Here is a 24613-nt window from a genome sequence, read left to right as displayed (position 1 = left end):
TTTCTAATTCTGTGAAGAAAGTCAATGATAGCTTGATGGGAATAGTACTGAATCTGTAAATTACTTTGGGCAGTATGGCCATTTTCATGATATTGATTCTTCCTATCCAAGAGCGTATAATGTTTTTCCATTTGTTTGTGTCCTCTCTTATTTCTTTGAGCAGTAGTTTATAGTTCTCCTTGAAGAGGTCCTTCATATTCCTTGTAAGTTGTATTCCTAGGTATTTTTTTCTCTTTGTAGCAATTGTGAATGGGAGTTCACTCATGATTTGGCTCTCTGCTTGCCTATTGTTGGTGTATAGGAATGCTTGTGAATTTTGCACATTGATTTTGTATCCTGAGACTTTGCTGAAGTTGCTTAGCTTAAGGAGTTTTTGGGCTGAGACGATGGGATTTTCTAAATATACAATCATGTCATCTGCAAACAGAGACAATTTGACTTCCTCTCTTCCTGTTTGAATGCTCTTTATTTCTTTCTGTTGCCTGATTGCCCTGGCCAGAACTTCCAATACTATGTTGAATAGGAGTGGTGAGAGAGGGCATCCTTGTCTTGTGCTGGTTTTCAAAGAGAATGCTTCCAGCTTTTGCAAATTCAGTATGATATTGTCTATGGGTTTGTCATAAATAGCTCTTGTTATTTTGAGTTATGTTCCATCAATAACTAGTTTATTGAGAGTTTTTTCATGAAGAGATGTTGAATTTTATTGAAGGCCTTTTCTGTCTCTGTTAAAATAATCATGTGGTTTTTGTCAGTGGTTCTGTGTATGTGATGAATTATGTTTATTGATTTGCATATGTTGAACCAGCCTTGCATCCCAGACTTGATCGTGGTGGATATGTTTTTTGATGTGCTGCTGGATTCCATTTGCCAGTATTTTATTGAGGGTTTTTGCATAAAGGTTCATCAGGGATATTAGCCTGAAAATTTTTGTTGTTGTGTCTCTGCCAGGTTTTGGTATCAGGATGATGCTGGCCTCATAAAACGAGTAAGGGAGGAATTCTTATTTTTCTATTGTTTGGAATAGTTTCAGAAGAAATGGTACCAGCTCCTCTTTGTAGCTCTGGTAAACTTCAGCTGTGAATCCATCTGGTCGTGGGCTTTTTTTGGTTGGTAGGCTTACTACCTCATTGGTTACTGCCTCAATTTCAGAACTTGTTATTGGTCTATTTGAATAACCAAATAAACCAGATTTGAATTCTTCCTGGTTTAGTCTTGGGGCATCCTCCCTTTTCTGAATCTCTGAAGTCCATTATATCACTCTTATGCCTTTGCATACTCATCACTTACCTCCCACTCGTAAGTGAGAACATACAGTTTTTGGTTTTCCACTCCTGTGTTACTTCATTTAGAATTATGGCCTCCAGCTCCATCTAAGTTGCTGCAAAAGCCACTGTTTTGTTCCTTTTAATGGCTGAGTAGTATTCCATGTTTTTTGTATACCACATTTTCTTTATCCACTCATTAGTCAACAGGCACTTAGATTGGTGCCACATCTTTGCAATTGTGAATTGTGCTGCTATAAACATACATGTGCAAGTGTCTTTTTCATATAATGACTTCTCTTCCTTTGGGTAGATACCCAGTAGTGGGATTGCTGGGTCGCATGGTGGATCTACTTTTATCTCTTTAGGGAATCTCCACACTTGTTTTCTACAGAGGTTGTACTAATTTACATTTCCATCAGCATTGTATAAGTGTTCCCTTTTCTCCACATCCATGCCAATATCTATTGTTTTTTTGTCTTTAAATAATGGCCATTTTTTACAGGAGTAAGGCAATATCTCATTGCAGTTTTAATTGGCATTTCCCTAATGATTAGTGATGTTGAGTATTTTTTCATGTTTGTTGTCCATTTGTTTGTCTTACTTTGAGAAATGTCTATTCATGTCCTTTACCCACTTTTTAATGGGATTATTTGTTTTTTTCTTGGTGTTTTGTTTGAGTTCTTTGTAGATTCCGCATACCGGCCCTTTGTCGGATGCATAGTTTGCAAATAGCTTCTCCCATTCTGTGGGTTTCTGTTTACTCTACTTATTTATTTTTTTTGTTGTGCAGAGGCCTTTTAGTTTAACTGGGTCCTATTTATGTATTTAGTTTTTGTTGCATTTGCTTTTGGGGTCTTATTCATGAATTCTTTGCTGAGGCCAATATCTATATGAGTTTTTCCAATGTTGTCTTATAGAATTTTGATAGTTTCAGGTCTTATATTTAAGTCTTTGAACCATCTTCAGTTGATTTTTGTATAAGGTGAGAGATAGGAATCCGGTTTTATTCTTCTAATACATGTAGCTTGGCAGTTTTCCCAGCATCATTTATTAAATAGGGTGTCCACCCCCCAATTTTTTGTTTTTGTATGCTTTGTTAAAGATCAGTTAGCTGTAGATATTTGGCTTTGTTTCTGGATTCTCTGTGCTGTTCCACTGGTGTATGTGCCTACTTTTACAACAGTACCGTGCTGTTTTGGTAACTAAAGCCTTGTAGTATAATTTGAAGTTCAGTAATGTGATGTCTCCAGATTTGTTCTTTTTTGCTTAGGAATGCTTTGTCTATTCAGGCTCTTTTTTGGTTCAATACAAAATTCAGGATTGTTTTTTCTAATTCTATGAAAAATGATGTGCATATTTTGATGGGAATTCCACTGAATCTGTAGATTACTTTTGAAGTGTGGTCATTTTCACAATATCAATTATCCCAATCCATAAACATTGGATGCATCTCCATTTGTGTCATCTATGATTTCTTTCAACAGTGTTTTGTAGTTCTCCTTTTTGAGAACTTTCACCTCCTTGGTTAAGTATATTTTTAGTTATTTTATTTTAGTTTTCACAGCTGTTGTAAAAGGAATTGAGTTATTAATTTGATTCTCAACTTGATTGTTGTTGGTTTATAGCAATGCTACTGATTTATGTACAATGATTTTGTAACCTGAGACTTTACTGAATTTGTTTATCATATCTAAGAGTATTTTTGAAGAATCCTTAGGATTTTGTAGGTGTACAATCATATTATCGGCAAACAGTGATAGTTTGACTTCCTCTTTTCTAATTTTGATGCTGTTTATTTATTTCTCTTACCTAATTGCTCTGGCTAGTACTTCCAGAACTATGTTGAATAGGAGTGGTGAAAGTGGGCATCCTTGTCTTGTTCCTGTTCTCAGGGGGAATGCTTTCAAATTTTTTCCATTCCATATGATGTTATCTGTGGGTTTGTCATATATAGTTATTATTATTTGAGGTAGGTCCCATCTATGCCTTGTTTGTTGAGAGTTTTTGTCATAAAGGAATGCTGGATTTTGTCAAATGCTTTTTCTGCATCTATTGATCATATGGTTTTTGTTTTTAATTATGTTTATGTGATGGATCACATTTATTGACTTGCATATATTAAACCATCCCTACATCCCTGGGATGAAAACCACTTGATCATGATGAATACTCTTTTCGATATGCTGTTCAATTCATTTAGCTAGTATTTTGTTGAGGATTTTTGCATCTATGTTCATTAAGGAAATTGGTCTGTAGTTTGTATGTGTGTGTGTGTATCTTTTCCTGTGTTGGTATCAGGATGATACTAGCTTAATAGAATGATTTAGGGAGGATGCCTTCTTTATCAATCTTTTGGAACAGTTTCAGTAGGATTTGTACCAATTCTTTTCTCTCAGTGTCTAAGTAGAATTTAGCTGTGAATCCATCTGATTCTGGGTTTGTTTTCTTGGGAATTTAAAAATTACTGATTCAATCTCACTGCTTGTTATTGGTTTGTTTGAGGTTTCTATTTCTTCCTGATATAATCTAGTAGGGTTTTATGTTTCCAGGAATTTGTCCATTTCCTCTAGATTTCCTAGTTTGTGTACATAAAGGTATCCGTAGTAGTCTTGAATGGTCTTTTGTATTTCTGTGGTGTTGGTTGTAATGACCCCAGTTTCGGTTCTAATTGAGCTTATTTGGATCTTCTCTCTTCTTTTCTTGTTTAATCTAGCTAATGGTCTACTGATTTTATTTTTTCAAGGAACCGGCTTTTTAACCAGCTTTTTATTCATTAATTTTTCATATTTTTTTTGGTTTGCATTTCATTTGGTTCAGTCTGATCTTTGTTATTTCTTTTCTTCTTCTAGCTCTAAGTTTAGTATGCTTTTGTTTTTCTAGTTCCTTGAGGTGTGACTTTAGGTTGTCAATGTGTGCTTTTTCAGACTTTTTGATGTAGGCATTTAGCACTATAAGCTTTCCTCTTAGCACTGCTTTTGCTGTATTCCAGATGTTTTGATAACTTGTGTCAATATTATCATTCAATTCAAATAATTTTTAAATTTCCATCCTGATTTCATTGTTAACCCAGATATCATTCAGGAGCAGAATATTTAATTTCCATGTATTTGTATAATTTTGAGGGTTCCTTTTGGAGTTGATTTCTAATTTTATTCCACTGTGGTCTGAGAAGATACTTGACACAATTTCAATTTTAAAAAATTTATTGAGACTTATTTTGTGGCCTATCATATGGTCTATCTTGGAGAATGTTCCATGCTTCTGAGAAGAATGTATATCCTGCAGATCTTTGATAGAATGTTCTGTAAATGTCTGTTAAGTTAATTTGCTCTAGTGTGTCACTTACATCCATTGTTTCTCTGTTGACGTTCTGTCATGAAGATCTGTCTAGTGCTGTCAGTGGTGTATTGAAGTCTCCCACTATTATTGTTTTGCTGTCTATCTCATTTCTTAGGTCTAGTAGTAATTGTTTTTTGAATCTGAAAGCTCCAGTGTTTGGTGCATATAAATTTATGATTGTAGTATCTTCTTGTTGAATTGATCGTTTTATCATTACATAGTGACCATCTTTGTCTTTTTGTTTTTACTATTGTTATTTTGAAGTTTGTTTTTTCTGATACAAGAATAGCTATCCCTGCTGCCTTTGGTTTCTAGCCGCATGGAATACATTTTCCTACCCCTTTATCTTGAGTTTATATGAGTATTTCTGTGTTAGGTGAGCCTCTTAAAGACAGCAGATATTTGGATTGTGTTGTTTTTGTCCATTTTGCCATCCCGTATCTTTGAAGTGGAGCATTTACACTCAACATGAATATTGAGATGTGAGGTATTGTTCTCTTCATCAGGTTAATTGTTACCCAGATAGTTGTCTTTTCATTGTGTTATTGTGTTATAGGCCCTGTGAGTTCTAAACTTTTAAGAGGTTCTATTTTGGTGCATATCAGGCTTTTGTTTCAAGGTTTAGAACTCCTTTTAGCATTTATTTATTTATTTATTTATTTATTTGTTATTATTATACTTTAAGTTTTAGGGTACATGTGCACAATGTGCAGGTTAGTTACATATGTATACATGTGCCATGCTGGTGTGCTGCACCCACTAACTCATCATCTAGCATTAGGTATAACTTCCAATGCTATCCCTCCCCCATCCCCCCTCCCCCCACCCCACAACAGTCTCCAGAGTGTGATGTTCCCCTTCCTGTGTCCATGTGTTCTCATTGTTCAATTCCCACCTATGAGTGAGAATATGCGGTGTTTGGTTTTTTGTTCTTGCGATAGTTTACTGAGAATGATGATTTCCAATTTCATCCATGTCCCTACAAAGGACATGCACTCATCATTTTTTATGGCTGCATAGTATTCCATGGTGTATATGTGCCACATTTTCTTAATCCAGTCTATCATTGTTGGACATTTGGGTTGGTTCCAAGTCTTTGCTATTGTGAATAATGCCGCAATAAACATACGTGTGCATGTGTCTTTAAAGCAGCATGATTTATAGTCCTTTGGGTATATACTCAGTAATGGGATGGCTGGGTCAAATGGTATTTCTAGTTCTAGATCACTGAGGAATCGCCACACTGAGTTGCACAATGGTTGAACTAGTTTACAGTCCCACCAACAGTGTAAAAGTGTTCCTATTTCTCCACATCCTCTCCAGCACTTGTTGTTTCCTGACTTTTTAATGATTGCCATTCTAACTGGTGTGAGATGGTATCTCATTGTGGTTTTGATTTGCATTTCTCTAATGGCCAGTGATGGTGAGCATTTTTTCATGTGTTTTTTGGCTGCATAAATGTCTTCTTTTGAGAAGTGTCTCTTCATGTCCTTCGCCCACTTTTTGATGGGGTTGTTTGTTTTTTTCTTGTAAATTTGTTTGAGTTCATTGTAGATTCTGGATATTAGCTCTTTGTCAGAAGAGTAGGTTGCAAAAATTTTCTCCCATTTTGTAGGTTGCCTGTTCACTCTGATGGTAGTTTCTTCTGCTGTGCAGAAGCTCTTTAGTTTAATTAGATCCCATTTGTCAATTTTGGCTTTTGTTGCCATTGCTTTTTGTGTTTTAGACATGAAGTCCTTGCCCATGCCTATGTCCTGAATGGTAATGCCTAGGTTTTCTTCTAGGTTTTTTATGGTTTTAGGTCTAATGTTTAAGTCTTTAATCCATCTTGAATTGATTTTTGTATAAGGTGTAAGGAAGGGATCCAGTTTCAGCTTTCTACATATGGCTAGCCAGTTTTCCCAGCACCATTTATTAAATAGGGAATCCTTTCCCTATTGCTTGTTTTTCTCAGGTTTGTCAAAGACCAGATAGTTGTAGATATGCGGTGTTATTTCTGAGGGCTCTGTTCTGTTCCATTGATCTGTATCTCTGTTTTGGTACCAGTACCATGCTGTTTTGGTTGCTGTAGCCTTGTAGTATAGTTTGAAGTCAGGTAGTGTGATGCCTCCAGCTTTGTTCTTTTGGCTTAGGATTGACTTGGCGATGCGGGCTCTTTTTTGGTTCCATATGAACTTTAAAGTAGTTTTTTCCAATTCTGTGAAGAAAGTCATTGGTAGCTTGATGGGGATGGCATTGAATCTGTAAATTACCTTGGGCAGTATGGCCATTTTCATGATATTGATTCTTCCTACCCATGAGCATGGAATATTCTTCCATTTGTTTGTATACTCTTTTATTTCATTGAGCAGTGGTTTGTAGTTCTCCTTGAAGAGGTCCTTCACATCCCTTGTAAGTTGGATTCCTAGGTATTTTATTCTCTTTGAAGCAATTGGGAATGGGAGTTCACTCATGATTTGGCTCTCTGTTTGTCTGTTGTTGGTGTATAAGAATGCTTGTGATTTTTGTACATTGATTTTGTATCCTGAGACTTTGCTGAAGTTGCTTATCAGCTTAAAGAGATTTTGGGCTGAGACAATGGGGTTTTCTAGATATACAATCATGTCCTCTGCAAACAGGGACAATTTGACTTCCTCTTTTCCCAATTGAATATCCTTTATTTCCTTCTCCTGCCTAATTGCCCTGGCCAGAACTTCCAACACTATGTTGAATAGGAGTGGTGAGAGAGGGCAGCCCTGTCTTGTGCCAGTTTCCAAAGGGAATGCTTCCAGTTTTGGCCCATTCAGTATGATATTGGCTGTGGGTTTGTCATAGATAGCTCTTATTATTTTGAAATATGTCCCATCAATACTTAATTTATTAAGAGTTTTTAGCATGAAGGTTGTTGAATTTTGTCAAAGGCCTTTTCTGCATCTATTGAGATAATCATGTGGTTTTTGTCTTTGGTTCTGTTAATATGCTGGATTACATTTATTGATTTGCTTATATTGAACCAGCCTTGCATCCCAGGGATGAAGCCCACTTGATCATGGTGGATAAGCTTTTTGATGTGCTGCTGGATTCGGTTTGCCAGTATTTTACTGAGGATTTTTGCATCAATGTTCATCAAGGATATTGGTCTAAAATTCTCTGTTTTGGTTGTGTCTCTGCCAGGCTTTGGTATCAGGATGACGCTGGCCTCATAAAATGAGTTAGGGAGGATTCCCTCTTTTTCTATTGATTGGAATAGTTTCAGAAGGAATGGTACCAGTTCCTCCTTGTACCTCTGGTAGAATTCAGCTGTGAATCCATCTGGTCCTGGACCCTTTTTAGTTGGTAAGCTATTGATTATTGTCACAATTTCAGATCCTGTTATTGGTCTATTCAGAGATTCAACTTCTTCCTGGTTTAGTCTTGGGAGAGTGTATGTGTCGAGGAATGTATCCATTTCTTCTAGATTTTCTAGTTTATTTGCGTAGAGGTGTTTGTAGTATTCTCTGATGGTAGTTTGTATTTCTGTGGGATCAGTGGTGATATCCCCTTTATCATTTTTTATTGTGTCTATTTGATTCTTCTCTCTTTTTTTCTTTATTAGTCTTGCTAGCGGTCTATCAATTTTGTTGATCCTTTCAAAAAACCAGCTCCTGGATTCATTAATTTTTTGAAGGGTTTTTTGTGTCTCTATTTCCTTCAGTCCTGCTCTGATTTTAGTTATTTCTTGCCTTCTGCTAGCTTTTGAATGTGTTTGCTCTTGCTTTTCTAGTTCTTTTAATTGCGATGTTAGGGTGTCAATTTTAGATCTTTCCTGCTTTCTCTTGTGGGCATTTAGTGCTATAAATTTCCCTCTACACACTGCTTTGAGTGCGTCCCAGAGATTCTGGTACGTTGTGTCTTTGTTCTCATTGGTTTCAAAGAACATCTTTATTTCTGCCTTCATTTCGTTATGTGCCCAGTAGTCATTCAGGAGCAGGTTGTTCAGTTTCCATGTAGTTGAGCGGTTTTGAGTGAGATTCTTAATCCTGAGTTCTAGTTTGATTGCACTGTGGTCTGAGAGATAGTTTGTTATAATTTCTGTTCTTTTACATTTGCTGAGGAGTGCTTTACTTCCAAGTATGTGGTCAATTTTGGAATAGGTGTGGTGTGGTGCTAAAAAAAATGTATATTCTGTTGATTTGGGTTGGAGAGTTCTGTAGATGTCTATTAGGTCTGCTTGGTGCAGAGCTGAGTTCAATTCCTGTGTATCCTTGTTGACTTTCTGTCTCGTTGATCTGTCTAATGTTGACAGTGGAGTGTTAAAGTCTCCCATTATTAATGTGTGGGAGTCTAAGTCTCTTTGTAGGTCACTCAGGACTTGCTTTATGAATCTGGGTGCTCCTGTATTTGTGCATATATATTTAGGATAGTTAGCTCTTCTTGTTGAATTGAGCCCTTTACCATTATGTAATGGCCTTCTTTGTCTCTTTTGATCCTTTGTTGGTTTAAAGTCTGTTTTATCAGAGACTAGGATTGCAACCCCTGCCTTTTTTTGTTTTCCATTTGCTTGGTAGATCTTCCTCCATCCTTTTATTTTGAGCCTATGTGTGTCTCTGCACGTGAGATGGGTTTCCTGAATACAGCACACTGATGGGTCTTGACTCTTTATCCAATTTGCCAGTCTATGTCTTTTAATTGGAGGATTTAGTCCATTTACATTTAAAGTTAATATTGTTATGTGTGAATTCGATCCTGTCATGATGATGTTAGCTGGTTATTTTGCTCATTAGTTAATGCAGTTTCTTCCTAGTCTCGATGGTCTTTACATTTTGGCATGATTCTGCAGCGGCTGGTACCGGTTGTTCCTTTCCATGTTTAGCGCTTCCTTCAGGAGCTCTTTTAGGGCAGGCCTGGTGGTGACAAAATCTCTCAGCATTTGTTTGTCTGTAAAGTATTTTATTTCTCCTTCACTTATGAAGCTTAGTTTGGCTGGATATGAAATTCTGGGTTGAAAATTCTTTTCTTTGAGAATGTTGAATATTGGACCCCACTCTCTTCTGGCTTGTAGGGTTTTTGCCGAGAGATCCGCTGTTAGTCTGATGGGCTTCCCTTTGAGGGTAACCCACCTTTCTCTCTGGCTGCCCTTAACATTTTTTCCTTCATTTCAACTTTGGTGAATCTGACAATTATGTGTCTTGGAGTTGCTCTTCTTGAGGAGTATCTTTGTGGCATTCTCTGTATTTCCTGAATCTGAATGTTGGCCTGCCTTGCTAGATTGGGGAAGTTCTCCTGGATAATATCCTGCAGAGTGTTTTCCAACTTGGTTCCATTGTCCCTGTCACTTTCAGGTACACCAATCAGACGTAGATTTGGTCTTTTCACATAGTCCCATATTTCTTGGAGGCTTTGCTCATTTCCTTTTATTCTTTTTTCTCTAAACTTCCCTTCTCACTTCATTTCATCTTCCATTGCTGATACCCTTTCTTCCAGTTGATCGCACCAGCTCCTGAGGCTTCTGCATTCTTCAGGTAGTTCTCGAGCCTTGGTTTTCAGCTCCATCAGCTCCTTTAAGCATTTCTCTGTATTGGTTATTCTAGTTATACATTCTTCTAAATTCTTTTCAAAGTTTTCAACTTCTTTGCCTTTGGTTTGAATGCTCCCCCGTAGCTCGGAATAATTTGATCGTCTGAAGCCTTCTTCTCTCAGCTCGTCAAAGTCATTCTCCGTCCAGCTTTGTTTCATTGCTGGTGAGGAACTGCGTTCCTTTGGAAGAGGAGAGGTGCTCTGGTTTTTAGAGTTTCCAGTTTTTCTGCTCTGTTTTTTCCCCATCTTTGTGGTTTTATCTACTTTTGGTCTTTGATGATGGTGATGTACAGATGGGTTTTTGGTGTGGATGTCCTTTCTGTTTGTTCGTTTTCCTTCTAACAGGACCCTCAGCTGCAGGTCTGTTGGAGTACTGGGCCCTGTGAGGTGTCAGTGTGCCTCTGCTGGGGGGTGCCTCCCAGTTAGGCTGCTCGGGGGTCAGGGGTCAGGGACCCACTTGAGGAGGCAGTCTGCCCGTTCTCAAATCTCCAGCTGTGTGCTGGGAGAACCACTGCTCTCTTCAAAGCTGTCAGACAGGGACATTTAAGTCTGCAGAGGTTACTGCTGTCTTTTTGTTTATCTGTGCCCTGCCCCCAGAGGTGGAGCCTACAGAGGCAGGCAGGCCTCCTTGAGCTGTGGTGGGCTCCACCCAGTTTGAGCTTCCTGGCTGCTTTGTTTACCTAACCAAGCCTGGGCAATGGCGGGCACCCCTCCCCCAGCCTGGCTGCCGCCTTGCAGTTTGATCTCAGACAGCTGTGCTAGCAATCAGCGAGACTCCGTGGGTGCAGGACCCTCCGAGCCAGGTGCGGGATGTGATCTCCTGGTGCGCCGTTTTTTAAGCCCATCGGAAAAGCGCAGTATTCGGGTGGGAGTGGCCCGATTTTCCAGGTGCTGTCCGTCACCCCTTTCTTTGACTCAGAAAGGGAACTCCCTGACCCCTTGCACTTCCCGAGTGAGGCATTGCCTCGCCCTGCTTCGGCTCGCGCACGGTGCGCGCACCCACTGTCCTGCGCCCACTGTCTGGCACTCCCTAGTGAGATGAACCCGGTACCTCAGATGGAAATGCAGAAATCACCTGTCTTCTGCATCGCTCACGCTGGGAGCTGTAGACCGGAGCTGTTCCTATTTGGCCATCTTCCCTTTTAGCATTTCTTGTAGTGCGTGTTTTGTAGTGAAAAATTTCCTCAGCATTTGCTTGTCTGAAAATGACTTTATTTCTCCTTCATTTATGAAATTTAGTTTTGTGGAATATGAAATTCTTGGCCGACAGTTGTTCTGTTTAAGGAGGTTGAAGATAGGATGCCAATCCCTTTTGGCTTGTAAGGTTTCTGCTGAGAAGTCTGCTGTAAGTCTGATAGGTTTTCATTTATAAGTTACCTGATGCATTTGTCTCACTGCTCTTAGAATTCTTGCCTTCATTTTGAATTTAGATAGTCTGATAACTATATGGCTTGGTGAAGGTCTTTTTGCAATGAATTTCCCAGGAGTTCTTTAAGCTTCTTGGCTTTGGATATCTAGATCTGTAGCCAGGCCATAGAAGTTTTCCTCAATAACTGCCTCAAATTAGTTCTTTTTTCTTTTCTCTGAGGAACGCCAGTTAGTCTTAGGTTTGGCTGTTTTACTAATACCATATGTCTTAGAGACTTTGTTCATTTTTCTTATTTTTGTCTGATTGGGTTAATTCAAAAGCCTTGTCTTTGAGCTCTGAAATTCTTTCTTCTATTTGTTCTAGTCTATTGTTAAAACTTTCCACTGCATTTTGTAATTCCCTCAGTATGTTTTTCATTTGTCAAAGTTCAGATTAGTTTTTCTTGATGATATCTGTCTAGAGAATTTTTTTGTTCATATCCTGAATTGCTTTTTAAATTTATTTATGATGTTTTCACCCAGAAAGGTAATTTTGAATATTTTTGTGGCAGAATGTCACATAAAATCATGGAAGCTAAAATGAGTCTCTTCTGGGCAAAATTATTATAGCTATGGCATAATAGCTAAATAAAATTTGATCCAGGCACTGTTCAAACCTTGTACCTTGTTAAACAAATAAAAGCATTACAACACAATATTTAAAGTAAATCCTTAAGATGCTAAAATATCTTTGTTGTTTTATTTATTTGACATACCAAAATTGCTTTTCCTTCATTTCTCAGTATGAACTCATACAATCTGACTATATTAAAATTACATATATGTATATATATTATATACACATACTCAAAGTATGGAATTATTTTTATAGTCTTTTGAGATAATACTATGTATTTTAATTTTTAAAAATTAGTATGTCATTTAAACTATCATTGTCCATGAAAAACCATTTGTTGGCATTCTAGTGAGAAAAAAGAAGGTATTTTAAATATATTTTACAGTTATGTGAATTTCAAACAATAAAATGACTTTCAGGATTATAGCTGAAAACTCTTAAGAAGGTGGCAAAAAAGGTTTAAGTTTTTTTCTTTTGTAATATGTATTATATGTATATATCTTGAACTACATTGCTAGTTGTGAAGTTTTAGAACAAAGTAATATCCTTTGTTCTTGTTTTGATAACATAGAAAGGCAAGCAAGTATCTTGGTATTTGATAAGGTATAAATTCATGGTCTAGAACCCAACAAAATCTGATGTCATTTTTATTCATCTGATATATCTTAAATCTGAGAGCATATAAAGAAATGCACTATGAGATATTATTCCTAATATAAAAGAGAAAAATTCCATTTTAGGATACAGGAACTGAGAGGGAACTGAGAGGCTCAAACTTGGGTGTTTTATTGGTGATATCTAGAAAATTTTTCATTCAGACCCTGAACTGCTTATTAACTTTCTTTAAACATTTCTTTAACATGGGGGATGATGCTACTAGATTGTGAAGTCATTAGAAAAATGAGACAATATATTTGAAGCACCTAGCCCTCAATAAGTGGTAGCTATTCACATTTAGCCCAGCCTCTTCATTTGCACAATTTCTCCATGTTCATAGTAAGAGTCAGATTTTCTGAACTCAGCATTGGACACCTGCTGCTATTTTATGATTTATCGAGACTCCTCATTGTATTGTGTTAGATATGCATGTAATAGATCTCCATTACATTATTATTATTATCTACTACCCATGTAGTTCATCTCCATTACATTTTTATCATCTACATTGCTTTTATAGATTATTGAAACTTATACTTTTTATAATCAATATATTTCTTTTCTTATGTTTATAACTCTTCTGACAGTTGAAATTCAGATTTCAGGAAAAATCTAAAAATTCTGTATGAAAGCAGCTTAAGTGATCTAATGATACTTGGGAGTCTTCTTTTTCTTTGACTTCTGCATATATTATACAGAAAAATATCTTGAGGAAGTTGTCATTGAGACAGACTCACATTGCACTGGGCTATCAGTTATGTGAATGCCGCTTTTCTTTTCTCATTGCAGGTGACACAATTTCTTGCAACGTAACCTACCCTGGGAGGCACGGCCCTCCAGGTTTTGATGGACCTCCAGGTATTATCAATGAGAAGTTACTGTCTTATATACTTCCCAGAGTAAAAAAAAAAACCAGCCAGACAGATAAACCAAGAGTGAATCCTCAGACTAGTTAGGACATTTCTGAAGTTTTGAGGGACCGTGGATAGGGGAAAACAGCATTTGTAGTAATTTGTAGTTGGGCCTCTAGTCTGCTGGTTTGAGAACACTCCAGATGGGCTTTTCAAATCTTTGTACAATAAAATTTACCTTGATTTGCTCATATATCAGTTAAAATGTCTGTCCCTTGAAAGTTTTTTTTTTTTTTTGAAACGGAGTCTCACTTTGTCTCCCAGGCTGGAGTGTAGTGGTGTGATCTCAGCTCACTGCAACCTCTGCTTCCCAGGTTCAATGATTCTTCTGCCTCAGTCTTCCAAGTAGCTGGGACTACAGGTACCCGCCACCGTGCCCGGCTAATTTTTGTATTTTTAGTAGAGACAGGGTTTCACCATATTGGTTAGGCTGGTCTCGAACTCCTGACCTTGTGATCCACCCACCTCAGCCTCCCAAAGTGCTTGGATTACAGGTGTGAGCCACCGCACTCAGCCTGAAAGTTTTAAAACTGTATCTTCTTTCCTTTCCTGTGCCTCAAGAGTGAATAATGATCATTTGTTTATTGATTGTAAGTTTTACTTTCCAAGAGAACCAACATTTGATCAGAAACATTTGAAAAAAATGCCCAAATATCTCTGTCCTTGTTTGCACATTCATGCAACAGCTTCATTTGAATCAATCACTTATTTTTAGATGAATTAAATCCAAAATCTATCTAAGATATTTTGCCTAACTCTTCTTTGTTTCTTTAGAGTTCCCTACCCGTTCATTACTAGTATGAATAATGACTGTTACTCTCTCTACCATCAAATTTCATGACAATAATATGTAAATAATCTCAAAATCTCAGTGGGCTACAACAAACACTTATTTTCTATCTTATGGGTCTGCAGGTTGGTTGGGTTTAGCTGATCTAAGATGGTCTCTGTTGGCTTAGAGTGTAGCTCCAAGTTAGGTTTGGGGTTGCAACATGCATCTCATTGCAAGGCCAGGCTTTTCTCATGTGATTGCAGAAATGCAAGAGGGCCGGCTCAGCTCACAGGCTCCCTCCACACCTCTGATTGGATCATAGGCGTTCATTTCCTATTGCCCAAAACAAGTCACATGACCAAGCCCTGGGTAAAAGGGCAGGGAATTACACTCCGCCCACCACAAGGCAATGGCAAGAGTGCGGAAATATAATTCCGTATCAGCAGAGTGGAGAATTGCAGGTTGACGGATTGAACGTTCATTTTTACTTTTACTGGTCATGGGTGGATTAAAAAAAGTTTGATTTCTTTCAGCAGCTGTACCTTCGAGAGAAGTGAATACTCACATTTTAATTTGGCAGTTGTGCCTCCATTGAAGTTTATGATTTATAAGTTATTTTAGCTGAGATAACTCCTTGTAGAAAATCACAGAAGGTTTAAAATAGATTCTCTAGGCCGGGCGCGGTGGCTCATGCCTGTAATCTCAGCACTTTGGGAGGCCGAGGTGGGTGGATCACAAGGTCAGGAGATTAGACTATCCTGGCTAACACGGTGAAACCCCGTCTCTACTAAAAACATAAAAAATTAGCCAGGCGTGGTGGCGGGCGCCTGCAATCCCAGCCACTCGGGAGGCTGAAGCAGGAGAATGGCGTGAACCCAGGAGGCAGAGCTTGCAGTGAGCCGAGACTGCGTCACTGCACTCCAGCTTCGGTGACAGAGCAAGACTCCGTCTCAAAAAAAAAAAAAAAAAATTCTCTATTACTTTTTGCAAGTGCTTTTTGCCTATACTTCATTTAAGGGCAAATTCAGTAAGATGCAGGGAAATAGATTTTGGTCTTTAATCTGATCCTTTCTTGTCAAGATAGACACTGGCCACCACCTCTTTACCCCTACAAGGGCAGACAATGGTTGCATAGTCGTGTTTCAGACCTAGCATGGGAAGATACCAAAAAAAGTCACCTGAATGGTGGTGCAAGTTCCAAAGGCTTTCAGGAAGAATCCTTCACAGGATGGCTTCTGAGAAAGTGCCTTAACAAAATCACTCCTAGAAAACATTTATTTGGAGCATATGACTTACAATATATTTTTGTAAATCAGGATAGGCAACATCCTTACTTCCATAAAGTAGAAATATTCTAAAAGGACTTAACATAGACTTAAAGAAAATCATCTCATTTTGTTCACATTAGATTTTGTTTTATTGAGTCTGTGTTTTGTTTTTATTATTGTTTAGGTCCGAAGGGATTTCCAGGTCCCCAAGGTGCCCCTGGGCTGAGTGGTTCAGATGGGCATAAAGGCAGACCTGGCACACCAGGAACAGCGGAAATACCAGGTCCACCTGGTCAGTGAGGTTTTTTTTTTTTTTTTTTTTCTGCTTTGGGAATATCTATCAGGAACTTTTTAACATTTCTACCGATGGATAATTTCATTGAGGAAATGGTCCAGGGATCCCTAGATAATAGGGAAATGGTGTTTCTTGATAGACCCTTAGCTATATTGTGATAACTTTCAGATTATAATTTTATAAGTTGCCAAGCCTCCTTACACCTTGAAGCATAAGTTGTGGGCTATTATTTGTCTATTATGTTGTTGAAACTACTCAGTCCAGCCAGAATGTTTGCCAGAGAAGGAAAGCAATTAGGGAAACATCATTGGCTTATAGGAAACACAAAGTTGCAGTTTCTCTCTCTACAAAAGGTGGCAAAACAACATTACTGTTAAACTGCTCTTAATTTTAGTAAGTACCCCCGTGTTTTTAAGAAAAGTATTTTTATCAAAGTAAGTCTTATATGTATTGGTTCTATACTTGCACATGTTATCATTAAAAATATTTTTTTTGTTGTTAAATAGGTTTTCGTGGTGACATGGGAGATCCGGGTTTTGGAGGTGAAAAGGGGTCCTCCCTTGTTGGGCCCCCAGGCCCTCCCGGCTCACCAGGAGTGAATGGTCAGAAAGGAATCCCGGGAGACCCTGCATTTGGTCACCTGGGACCCCCGGGAAAGAGGGGTCTTTCAGGAGTGCCAGGGATAAAAGGACCCAGAGGTGATCCGGGATGTCCAGGGGCTGAAGGTATGAGGGCTTTGCTGTCCTTTTGGTGCATAGAGCTGGCTCGGTTTTGGAACAGGTCACTGAAGAACGTTTAGATTATTTTGCTTTAGGCATGTAGAATATAAACAGTTTACCCAAGTGTTTTCCCTCATTTGGGGTGCTGGTCACATTTCAAATAACCTGAATCTCCAGCCTTGCCTTTGCACTTTATTGATTGTTTTCAAATGCAGGGCAGCTCACTCTGGTTCATTCAACTCAGTTTGATTCTGCAGCTAGTATGTTGGTGCTGCAAAGGCCAAGAGCAGGGACTGTGTAACCTGTCTGGGGCTGTTGCCAGGTGGAAGGTAGGCAGGCCTGATTGTGAGAGGACGAGTGGCTTAGAGGCTGGAGCTGTGAGCTGGCATCTGGGAACACTCTGTGGGAGAGCCGGGTATGAGCTGAGCCTAGAGGACAAGCTGTCTTCGCACAGGAGACAGGGTAGAGGGACCTTCATTCCATTTGGGGTGGCAGGCAGGGCATCCAATGCAAGAGAGGAAGATGGCCTGGACACTGATTCATATCCTTTTCTGAAATCAGTAAGGATCCTTCAGGATCCCCAGTGGAGTTTTTCAGGTTTTAATGTACTTAAAAATAACCAAGTGGGGGTGGGGCAGCTCATTAAAATTATTGTCTTCAGGACCCCAGTCTGAGGAATTCTGATTCATTATTTCTGGGGTGGGGTCCCACATTCTGAACTTCAGTGGGCCTCTTGGGTGATGGTGATCAAGATGTGGACCACAGATCAGATGTTTACAAAGAACATTCTGGTTCTTTTCTAAAAGTCAGCGGGGCCAGTGTTTATTAGGCATCCACTAGAGTACATTAGCACAGGACACGTGGAGGAGAGGAGGAGAATTAGCACCCTCAAGGAGCTTGCATGGAAGTTTGTAAATAAAAAGATTCATATTGAAAGAAACAATTAATTGGAAACTAACAGGTGAAATATAATGTAAGTCAATAAAAATAATGATCCAGTAATCCGACTATCTCACTTGTGAAAATATATCTAAGGGAAGTGTTCAATGGAAGAAGGTTATAGATATGAAAATGCCCTTGTAGTATTATCCACAGCAGAGGAATAATTGGAAAGAACAAAGACAGACACACACACACACATACACACACACTCTATCTCTCAAAGGAATACCATCCAGCCATTAGCAATTTAAATCATATTTGTAAAGACTGCAACAAACTGGAAAACATTTGCAGATTAATATGCAATCTGAAGCGCTCCAACAACTGAATTTGCACTGTGATTACTATTTTTAAATGTAAACATATGAACCAAAATGTAAAGAAAACATAGGAAAACAAAGTAGATTTTTGGGTTAGGGTATGGAATTATGGGGGATGTTCTTTCCTGAAGATTATGACACTGTCTTTCTAGTGAGTAGAAATTTGAGAATACAAGTGATGAAATCTCTCATAAAATGCAAATTCATACAGTGCAAACTGGGTTTGTAAATATTGTAGAGATTTGGTGTAAAGCCTGATGCAAAGTTAGAGGTTAATTAAAATTAGGAAGAACCAAGTGGTTTCTTATTTGCATAGGCAACTGCAGTCCACATAACCTTATCAAGTAACTCACTTAGCAATGCATTGTTTCTCTGTTCATAAGGAACTCATTACATCTATGATAAGAAAATCCATTCAAAGACTTAACCCATTTGAACACTGATTCAGGATGAAAATGTTCACCTCCAGTATTGATATGCGTGAACAATTCATCATGGGCCATCTGTATAGTTTTTTGTCATGAATGTCATGGATGTATTGTATCATTTCAGGGCCAGCTGGCATTCCTGGATTCCCAGGTCTCAAAGGTCCCAAAGGCAGAGAGGGACATGCTGGGTTTCCAGGTGTCCCAGGTCCACCTGGCCATTCCTGTGAAAGAGGTGCTCCAGGGATACCAGGGCAACCGGGACTCCCTGGGTATCCAGGTAGCCCAGGTAAGTGTCAAGAACTGTGAAGGGTCTGGGGCTTACCCTACTTACAATTAAATAAGCTCCCCTTTTAATCTTTTATGGATGCTGCCAGAAGCAAGAGTCCTGAGTCAGAGACAAAGGACTTCGTTACTCATGAGTTTCATGTTGGTTTGCATCACTTCCCCCATGTCACCCAAGTCTCATGGGGCAACGTAGTGGGCTAGTTGGCCACACACACAGTGGGTTGCATTATATGAGAGGAGCCCTGAGCCAAGGAACCACTGCTTTATAGCAACCTGTGAGAAAGCCTGCTTTTCCTATTGAGGAAAGTGCTATATCATTTATCAAGGGTGCTTGCTGCAAACACAAGCTTGAGAAGTTTCCCAGGTAAAGAGCATCAGGATCTTGCATTCTTGGCATACGCAGGAAGACGTAGGAACACAAGAGACCCCTGGAGTGTCTCCTAATACAAGGTGCAGGGAGGCTGCCTTAGTCCATTCGCACTGCTCTACCAAATACCTTAAACTAGGCAATTTATAAACAACAGAAATTTATTTCTTATGGCTCAGGAGGCTGGGAAGTCCAAGATCAAGCTGGCAGCAGATTTGGTGTGCCTTCCTTGTGTCCTCACAGGCAGATGGGGCAAACAGCTCTTTTGCACCTCTTTAATAAGGTCACCAATCTTATTCATGAGGGCTCTGCCCTTATGACTTAATCACCTCCCCAAGTGTTCACCTCTTAATACTATCACATTGGTGATTAACTTTCAACATATGAATTTTGGAGGGACACATTCAGAACATAGCAGGGGCTATTTTCAATATGATCTTCATTTCACTATTCACATTGTTTACTCTGTCATTTAAATCCCATTGCTTTTATCCAAATGCAGTAATATACGCACTTGAAAAATTAAAACCAGATTGAGGCAAAACTTTCCGCTACAGCCATATTTCTAGCACCAATAACGCTAGACACCGGCTCTGACTTCTGCTTGAAGTTCACTCGGCTGTAGAGCTTCAGGAAAAACCTGGAAAGTTTTCTTCTATTAGTTTCCCTCCACCAAGAGGAAATACAAATACAATGTTTGTTTTTTCTTTTTGTTTTCTGTTAAAAATATTTCTATAATCTTCATTCATCCCTACTGGGAAACATTTACTCAAATGATCTGCCCTTCTATTTATGGCATCTAGAAAAATATATTCTTAGATTGATGGAAAGTTGCTACTGTTATTTTAGCCAACAAATATTGCTTTACTGTTGTTTAACGCATTGTTTAAGCTACTGTATATTTTTCCTGCTGTGTGTGAAGCCAGTGTTCAGCCTTCACACACTGTGGTCACTGTGGTTTGTCTTAGGTGCTCCAGGTGGGAAAGGACAGCTGGGAGATGTGGGGCCTCCCGGGCCAGCTGGAATGAAAGGCCTCCCTGGACTCCCAGGATGGCCTGGGGCACATGGTCCCCCAGGCCTCCCAGGAATCCCAGGTCCCTTTGGAGATGATGGGCTACCTGGTCCTCCAGGTCCAAAGGGTAGGTAGTGCTTTTTCCATGATGTCCTCCCATCGTAGAAACATGAAATCCACTGCCAAGTGAAGACTGGACAGATGACCACACGAAAAGAGTTAACTGTTAGTCTGGCTTTGTCCTTCCCTTAATGATGCCTCCCTTGCTCTTGTCCTCTGTATCGTTATTTCCAGTGGCAAAATGTTTCTGTACCGGTCAATGGGAAAAGGGGTTTGAAGGTGTTAGGGCCACAGAATTCATGAGGACTGGGTAGCACGGTAAACTCTAGGATCGGGAAAGGTGCATTTTCATTTTGGAGGGGGTCCCCACTCTCATCCCTACCCTCAATTAGGGGATTAAGACTCAGACACATCAGGGCCCACACACTTCAGGTCTGTAGGTAGGAAACTGAGGACAGGGCAGCAGAGCATGGAATTTTTTTTTTTTTTTAGGAGACAGAGGCCTGCTCTGTAGCCCAGGCTAGAGGGCAGTGGCAGGATCATAGCTCACTGCAGCCTTGAACTCCTGGGCTCAAGTGATCCTCCTACCTCAGCCTCCTGAGAGGCATGTGCCACCACGCCTAATTTTTTTTTTTTTAGGAGACAGGATCGCGCCATTTTAGCCAGGCTGATCTTGAAATTCTGGCCTCAAAGATCCTCCTGCCTTGGTCTCCCTAGTGCCAGGATTACAGGTCTGAGTCACCGTGCCCAACTGAGCCCAGCTACTAAGTGCAGTGAGGTTGACAATTGTTTACTTTGAATACAAACTCAGCGTTAGGCAGGAGTTTGCATCTGTAGATGAACTACGAGGAACACAATATATAAGAATCATACTAGCCTGTAAAATGTTTTCCTAGGGCCAGGCACAGTGGCTCACACCTATAATCCCAGCACTTTGGGAGGCCGAGGCGGGTGGATCACTTGAGGCTAAGGAGTTTGAGACCAGCCTGGCCAACATGGTGAAACTCCGTCTCTACTAAAAATACAAAAATTAGCCAAGGGCGGTGGCTCCCGCCTGTAATCCCAGCTACTCGGGAGGCTGAGGAAGGAGAATTGCTTGAACTTGGGAGGCAGAGGTTGCAATGAGCCGAGATCGTGCCACTGCACTTCAGCCTGGGTGACAGAGTGAGACTCTGTCCACCTCCCACCCCCGAAAAAATAAATAACAAATAAAATATTTTCCTAAAACTTCATGCTCTCATTTCACCAGGACCCCAGGGGCTGCCTGGTTTCCCAGGTTTTCCCGGAGAAAGAGGAAAGCCTGGTGCAGAGGGATGTCCTGGCACAAAGGGAGAACCTGGAGAGAAGGGCATGTCTGGCCTTCCCGGAGACCGGGGACTGAGAGGGGCCAAAGGTAAATAAAATACAGCCATGCAACATGCATTTGTTTCTGGTATTTGATCCAAACCTAGAAATGTGATTTCTGAAAAATAAAATAGGACTGGTCTGAAGCTTGGATTCCTCCTCCTTTTAGTTCTATGGTATTTGTTTTAGAATTTTAAACAAAATTCATTTTCTTTACCTCTTAATCTTATTACATATAGATGGCAAATGAATTGCTCTATTAATTGAAAAAGAATTAACAAGTGGTTCTTAATGCACTGATTTATAGCTTCTAGGTTTCAGAGAACTTTCTCACCTTTTGGGAAAGGGGGCTCTTGTTCTCCAACCTCTGTTTCAGTTAGAACAGAAGTTGGTAAGCTCTTCCTGTAAAAAGCCTGATAATAACAATTTCAGGCTTTGCAGGCCATCTGGTCTCTGTCACAACGACTCAAGTCTGCTTTTGTAGCATGAAAGCAGACATAGACAACACAGAAACAAACATAAAATACAATTTTCAGTAAGATGGTATTTATGGATGCTAAGGTTTGAATTTCATATAATTTTCACACCACGAAATATTACCTTGTTTTTGAGTTTTACCCCTCAACCATTTCACAGTGTAAAAATCATTCGCATCTCATGTGCTGTACAGAAACTGGCAGCAGGAAGGATTTGGCCCATGGGCTGCAGTTTGCCAACTTCTGAACTACCATAAGTCCACTTTCATCTGGGCCACGAGTAGAGTTTCCCCAAGCTTCATTTGAAAAAATAGTTTTCTGGCCAGGTGTGGTGGCTCACGCCTGTAATCCCAGCACTTTGGGAGGCCGAGACGGGCAGATCATGAGGTCAGGAGATCGAGACCATCCTGGGTAAATGGTGAAACCCCGTCTCTACTAAAACTACAAAAAATTAGCTGGGCGTGGTGGTGGGCACCTGTAGTCCCAGCTACTCGGGAGGCTGAGGCAGGAGAATGGTGTGAAACTGGGAGGCGGAGCTTGCAGTGAGCAGAGATCGTGCCACTGCACTCCAGCCTGGGTGACAGAGTGAGATTCTGTCTCCAAAAAAAAAAAAAAAAGAAAAAAATGTTTTCTGTACTATGAAAAATAAGTTTTGAGACCAATGGTTTAAATATTATGTCCCCATCCCTGTTAAATGTTTACTCCTACTCCTTAGTCCTGGGGCACTAAAGGGTGAAGGTAGTATTTCCTTTCCAGTGTTGAGAAAAAATGCTTGACAATTTTCAGACCCAAGGATTTTTGCCCTTAAGGCCTTTTGGGCAAGTAGCCTCATATTGAATTAAAATTACCTTTTCTTCTTAGTTGATTGATTCTACCACAATTTATTGTTTTACTAGCTTGTAAATTATTTATGTGGAATCAAAGAATCAAAGAGTCACTCTTTGCTAGCTTAGATAAGTGATGTTTGCTGTGCTATTATGCTACTATACAATTATCCCACTAAAAATTAAAATTTGGACTAACGCCAGTGATGGGCTAGTAAACTAGTTCTTTGAAATAAAAAAAAAAAAAAGCACCGTGGTTTATAGTGTTTGCTGAGTGTCATGGCATAAATACTCCTGCCACGGCTGATTTAAAGTTAGCAATGGTTTAACAACTGGCTTGCAGGGTTCTTGAATTGTGGTAACTGGCACTCATCAAGCTGGTAGGAGCCCACGCCTGCACATTGCTACAGCTGGCCAGTGTTTGCAAAATCAGGCAGAAGTACGGTATGCCCTTCCTACCTTTCGGAAGTCAGTGTGAGGGGTGCCACATTGAGATAAGTGTCTGTTCTTTTAATATAAGGAAAGTAAGAGAGGATGGCTAGGAGGAGATATGGAACTGGAAATATGAGATGGGCAAATTCAAATTTTATAGAACAAAGCGACATTTTTTGTAGACTGGAACTTTTCAAATCTGTCTTAACCTCAGTGAAGACCCCGACCAGTTTGGTTGAATTTGGCAAACATTCAGTGAGCACTCCTGGTACACCAGACTCTGTGGCTGGACAAGTGGGGTCAGGAACATAAAAGATGACTGACCTTCCTTTAGGAAATCAGCCAACGATGGTGACATTTTGTGATCTACATAAATACAGCTTCGTAGGTTAAGTGGGAATTTGTGATTTGGGAGTGAAATGTAGTAATGGATAAATTATGTGTGTGATGTTCCTGTTCATTTTGTTCTTGCATAATTAATATCCATAGGAGCCATAGGACCTCCCGGAGATGAAGGAGAAATGGCTATCATTTCCCAAAAGGGAACACCTGGGGAACCTGGACCTCCTGGAGATGATGGATTCCCAGGAGAAAGAGGTAAACACTTAAGAGTTTTTAACCATATCAAATAAGTTGACATCTTTACAGATCACATGTGTTAGGCAACTTTCCCCAATAACACTGAGATTAGAAAAGACTTTTTTTTTTTGAGATGGAGTTTTGCTCTTGTTGCCCAGGCTGGAGTGCAGTGGCACCATCTCAGCTCACTGCAACCTCTGCCTCCCGGGTTCAAGCGATTCTCCTGCCTCAGCCTCCCGAGTAGCTGGAATTACAGGCGCATGCCACCACGCCTGGCTAATTTTTGTATTTTTAGTAAAGATGGGGGTTTCACCACGTTGGCCAGGCTGGTCTCAAACTCTTGGCCTCAGGTGATCCACCCGCCTCGGCCTCCCAAAATGCTGGATTACAGGCGTGAACCACTGTGAGAAAAGGCCATTTTTTTTAGATATAAATAAACACAAATAAACCTTGTGGTACATTTTTTGTTTCTCCATGCTAAAATTTAGCTGAAGTTCCTGTGTATTCCTAGATTTGGATATTCTAAACTGGGATCAACGTGAGCTATACATAAAATACTGGTTTCAGGTTTGGTAGTTGGTTTTAAAGTGAATAGCGCAATGACTGTTCAAGTCATTATGACCAGTGCCTCTCAAACTTCAGAGCACATTAATCACCTGGAGAGCTTGTTAAAATGCAGATTCTGATTCAGCAGCTCTGGGGCAGCCAGGGATCCTGCCTTTCTAACAGACACCCCAATGCCCACGCTAATGGTCCACAGAAACATTGCAGAGCGAGGATTTTTGACAACCCCATTTGT

General features: G+C 39.8%; 1 protein-coding gene across 1 annotated transcript in view; it reads left to right on the top strand.

Moving 5' to 3' along the window:
• COL4A4 (collagen type IV alpha 4 chain) overlaps positions 1-24613 on the top strand; it is a 163432-nt gene that overhangs the window by 88690 nt on the left and 50129 nt on the right. Inside the window, exons 26-32 of the mRNA XM_003821828.5 lie at positions 13570-13638; positions 15916-16023; positions 16533-16751; positions 18560-18721; positions 20056-20226; positions 21409-21552; positions 23725-23832. Of these exons, the coding sequence (XP_003821876.2) occupies positions 13570-13638; positions 15916-16023; positions 16533-16751; positions 18560-18721; positions 20056-20226; positions 21409-21552; positions 23725-23832 (981 nt within the window). The remainder of the gene's footprint in view (positions 1-13569; positions 13639-15915; positions 16024-16532; positions 16752-18559; positions 18722-20055; positions 20227-21408; positions 21553-23724; positions 23833-24613) is intronic.

Source organism: Pan paniscus, chromosome 13 (assembly GCF_029289425.2).
Source record: "Pan paniscus chromosome 13, NHGRI_mPanPan1-v2.0_pri, whole genome shotgun sequence".
Classification (NCBI taxonomy): domain Eukaryota; kingdom Metazoa; phylum Chordata; class Mammalia; order Primates; family Hominidae; genus Pan; species Pan paniscus.
Note: the sequence above shows the minus strand (reverse complement) of the source record. Positions and strands in the feature narration are given on the sequence as shown.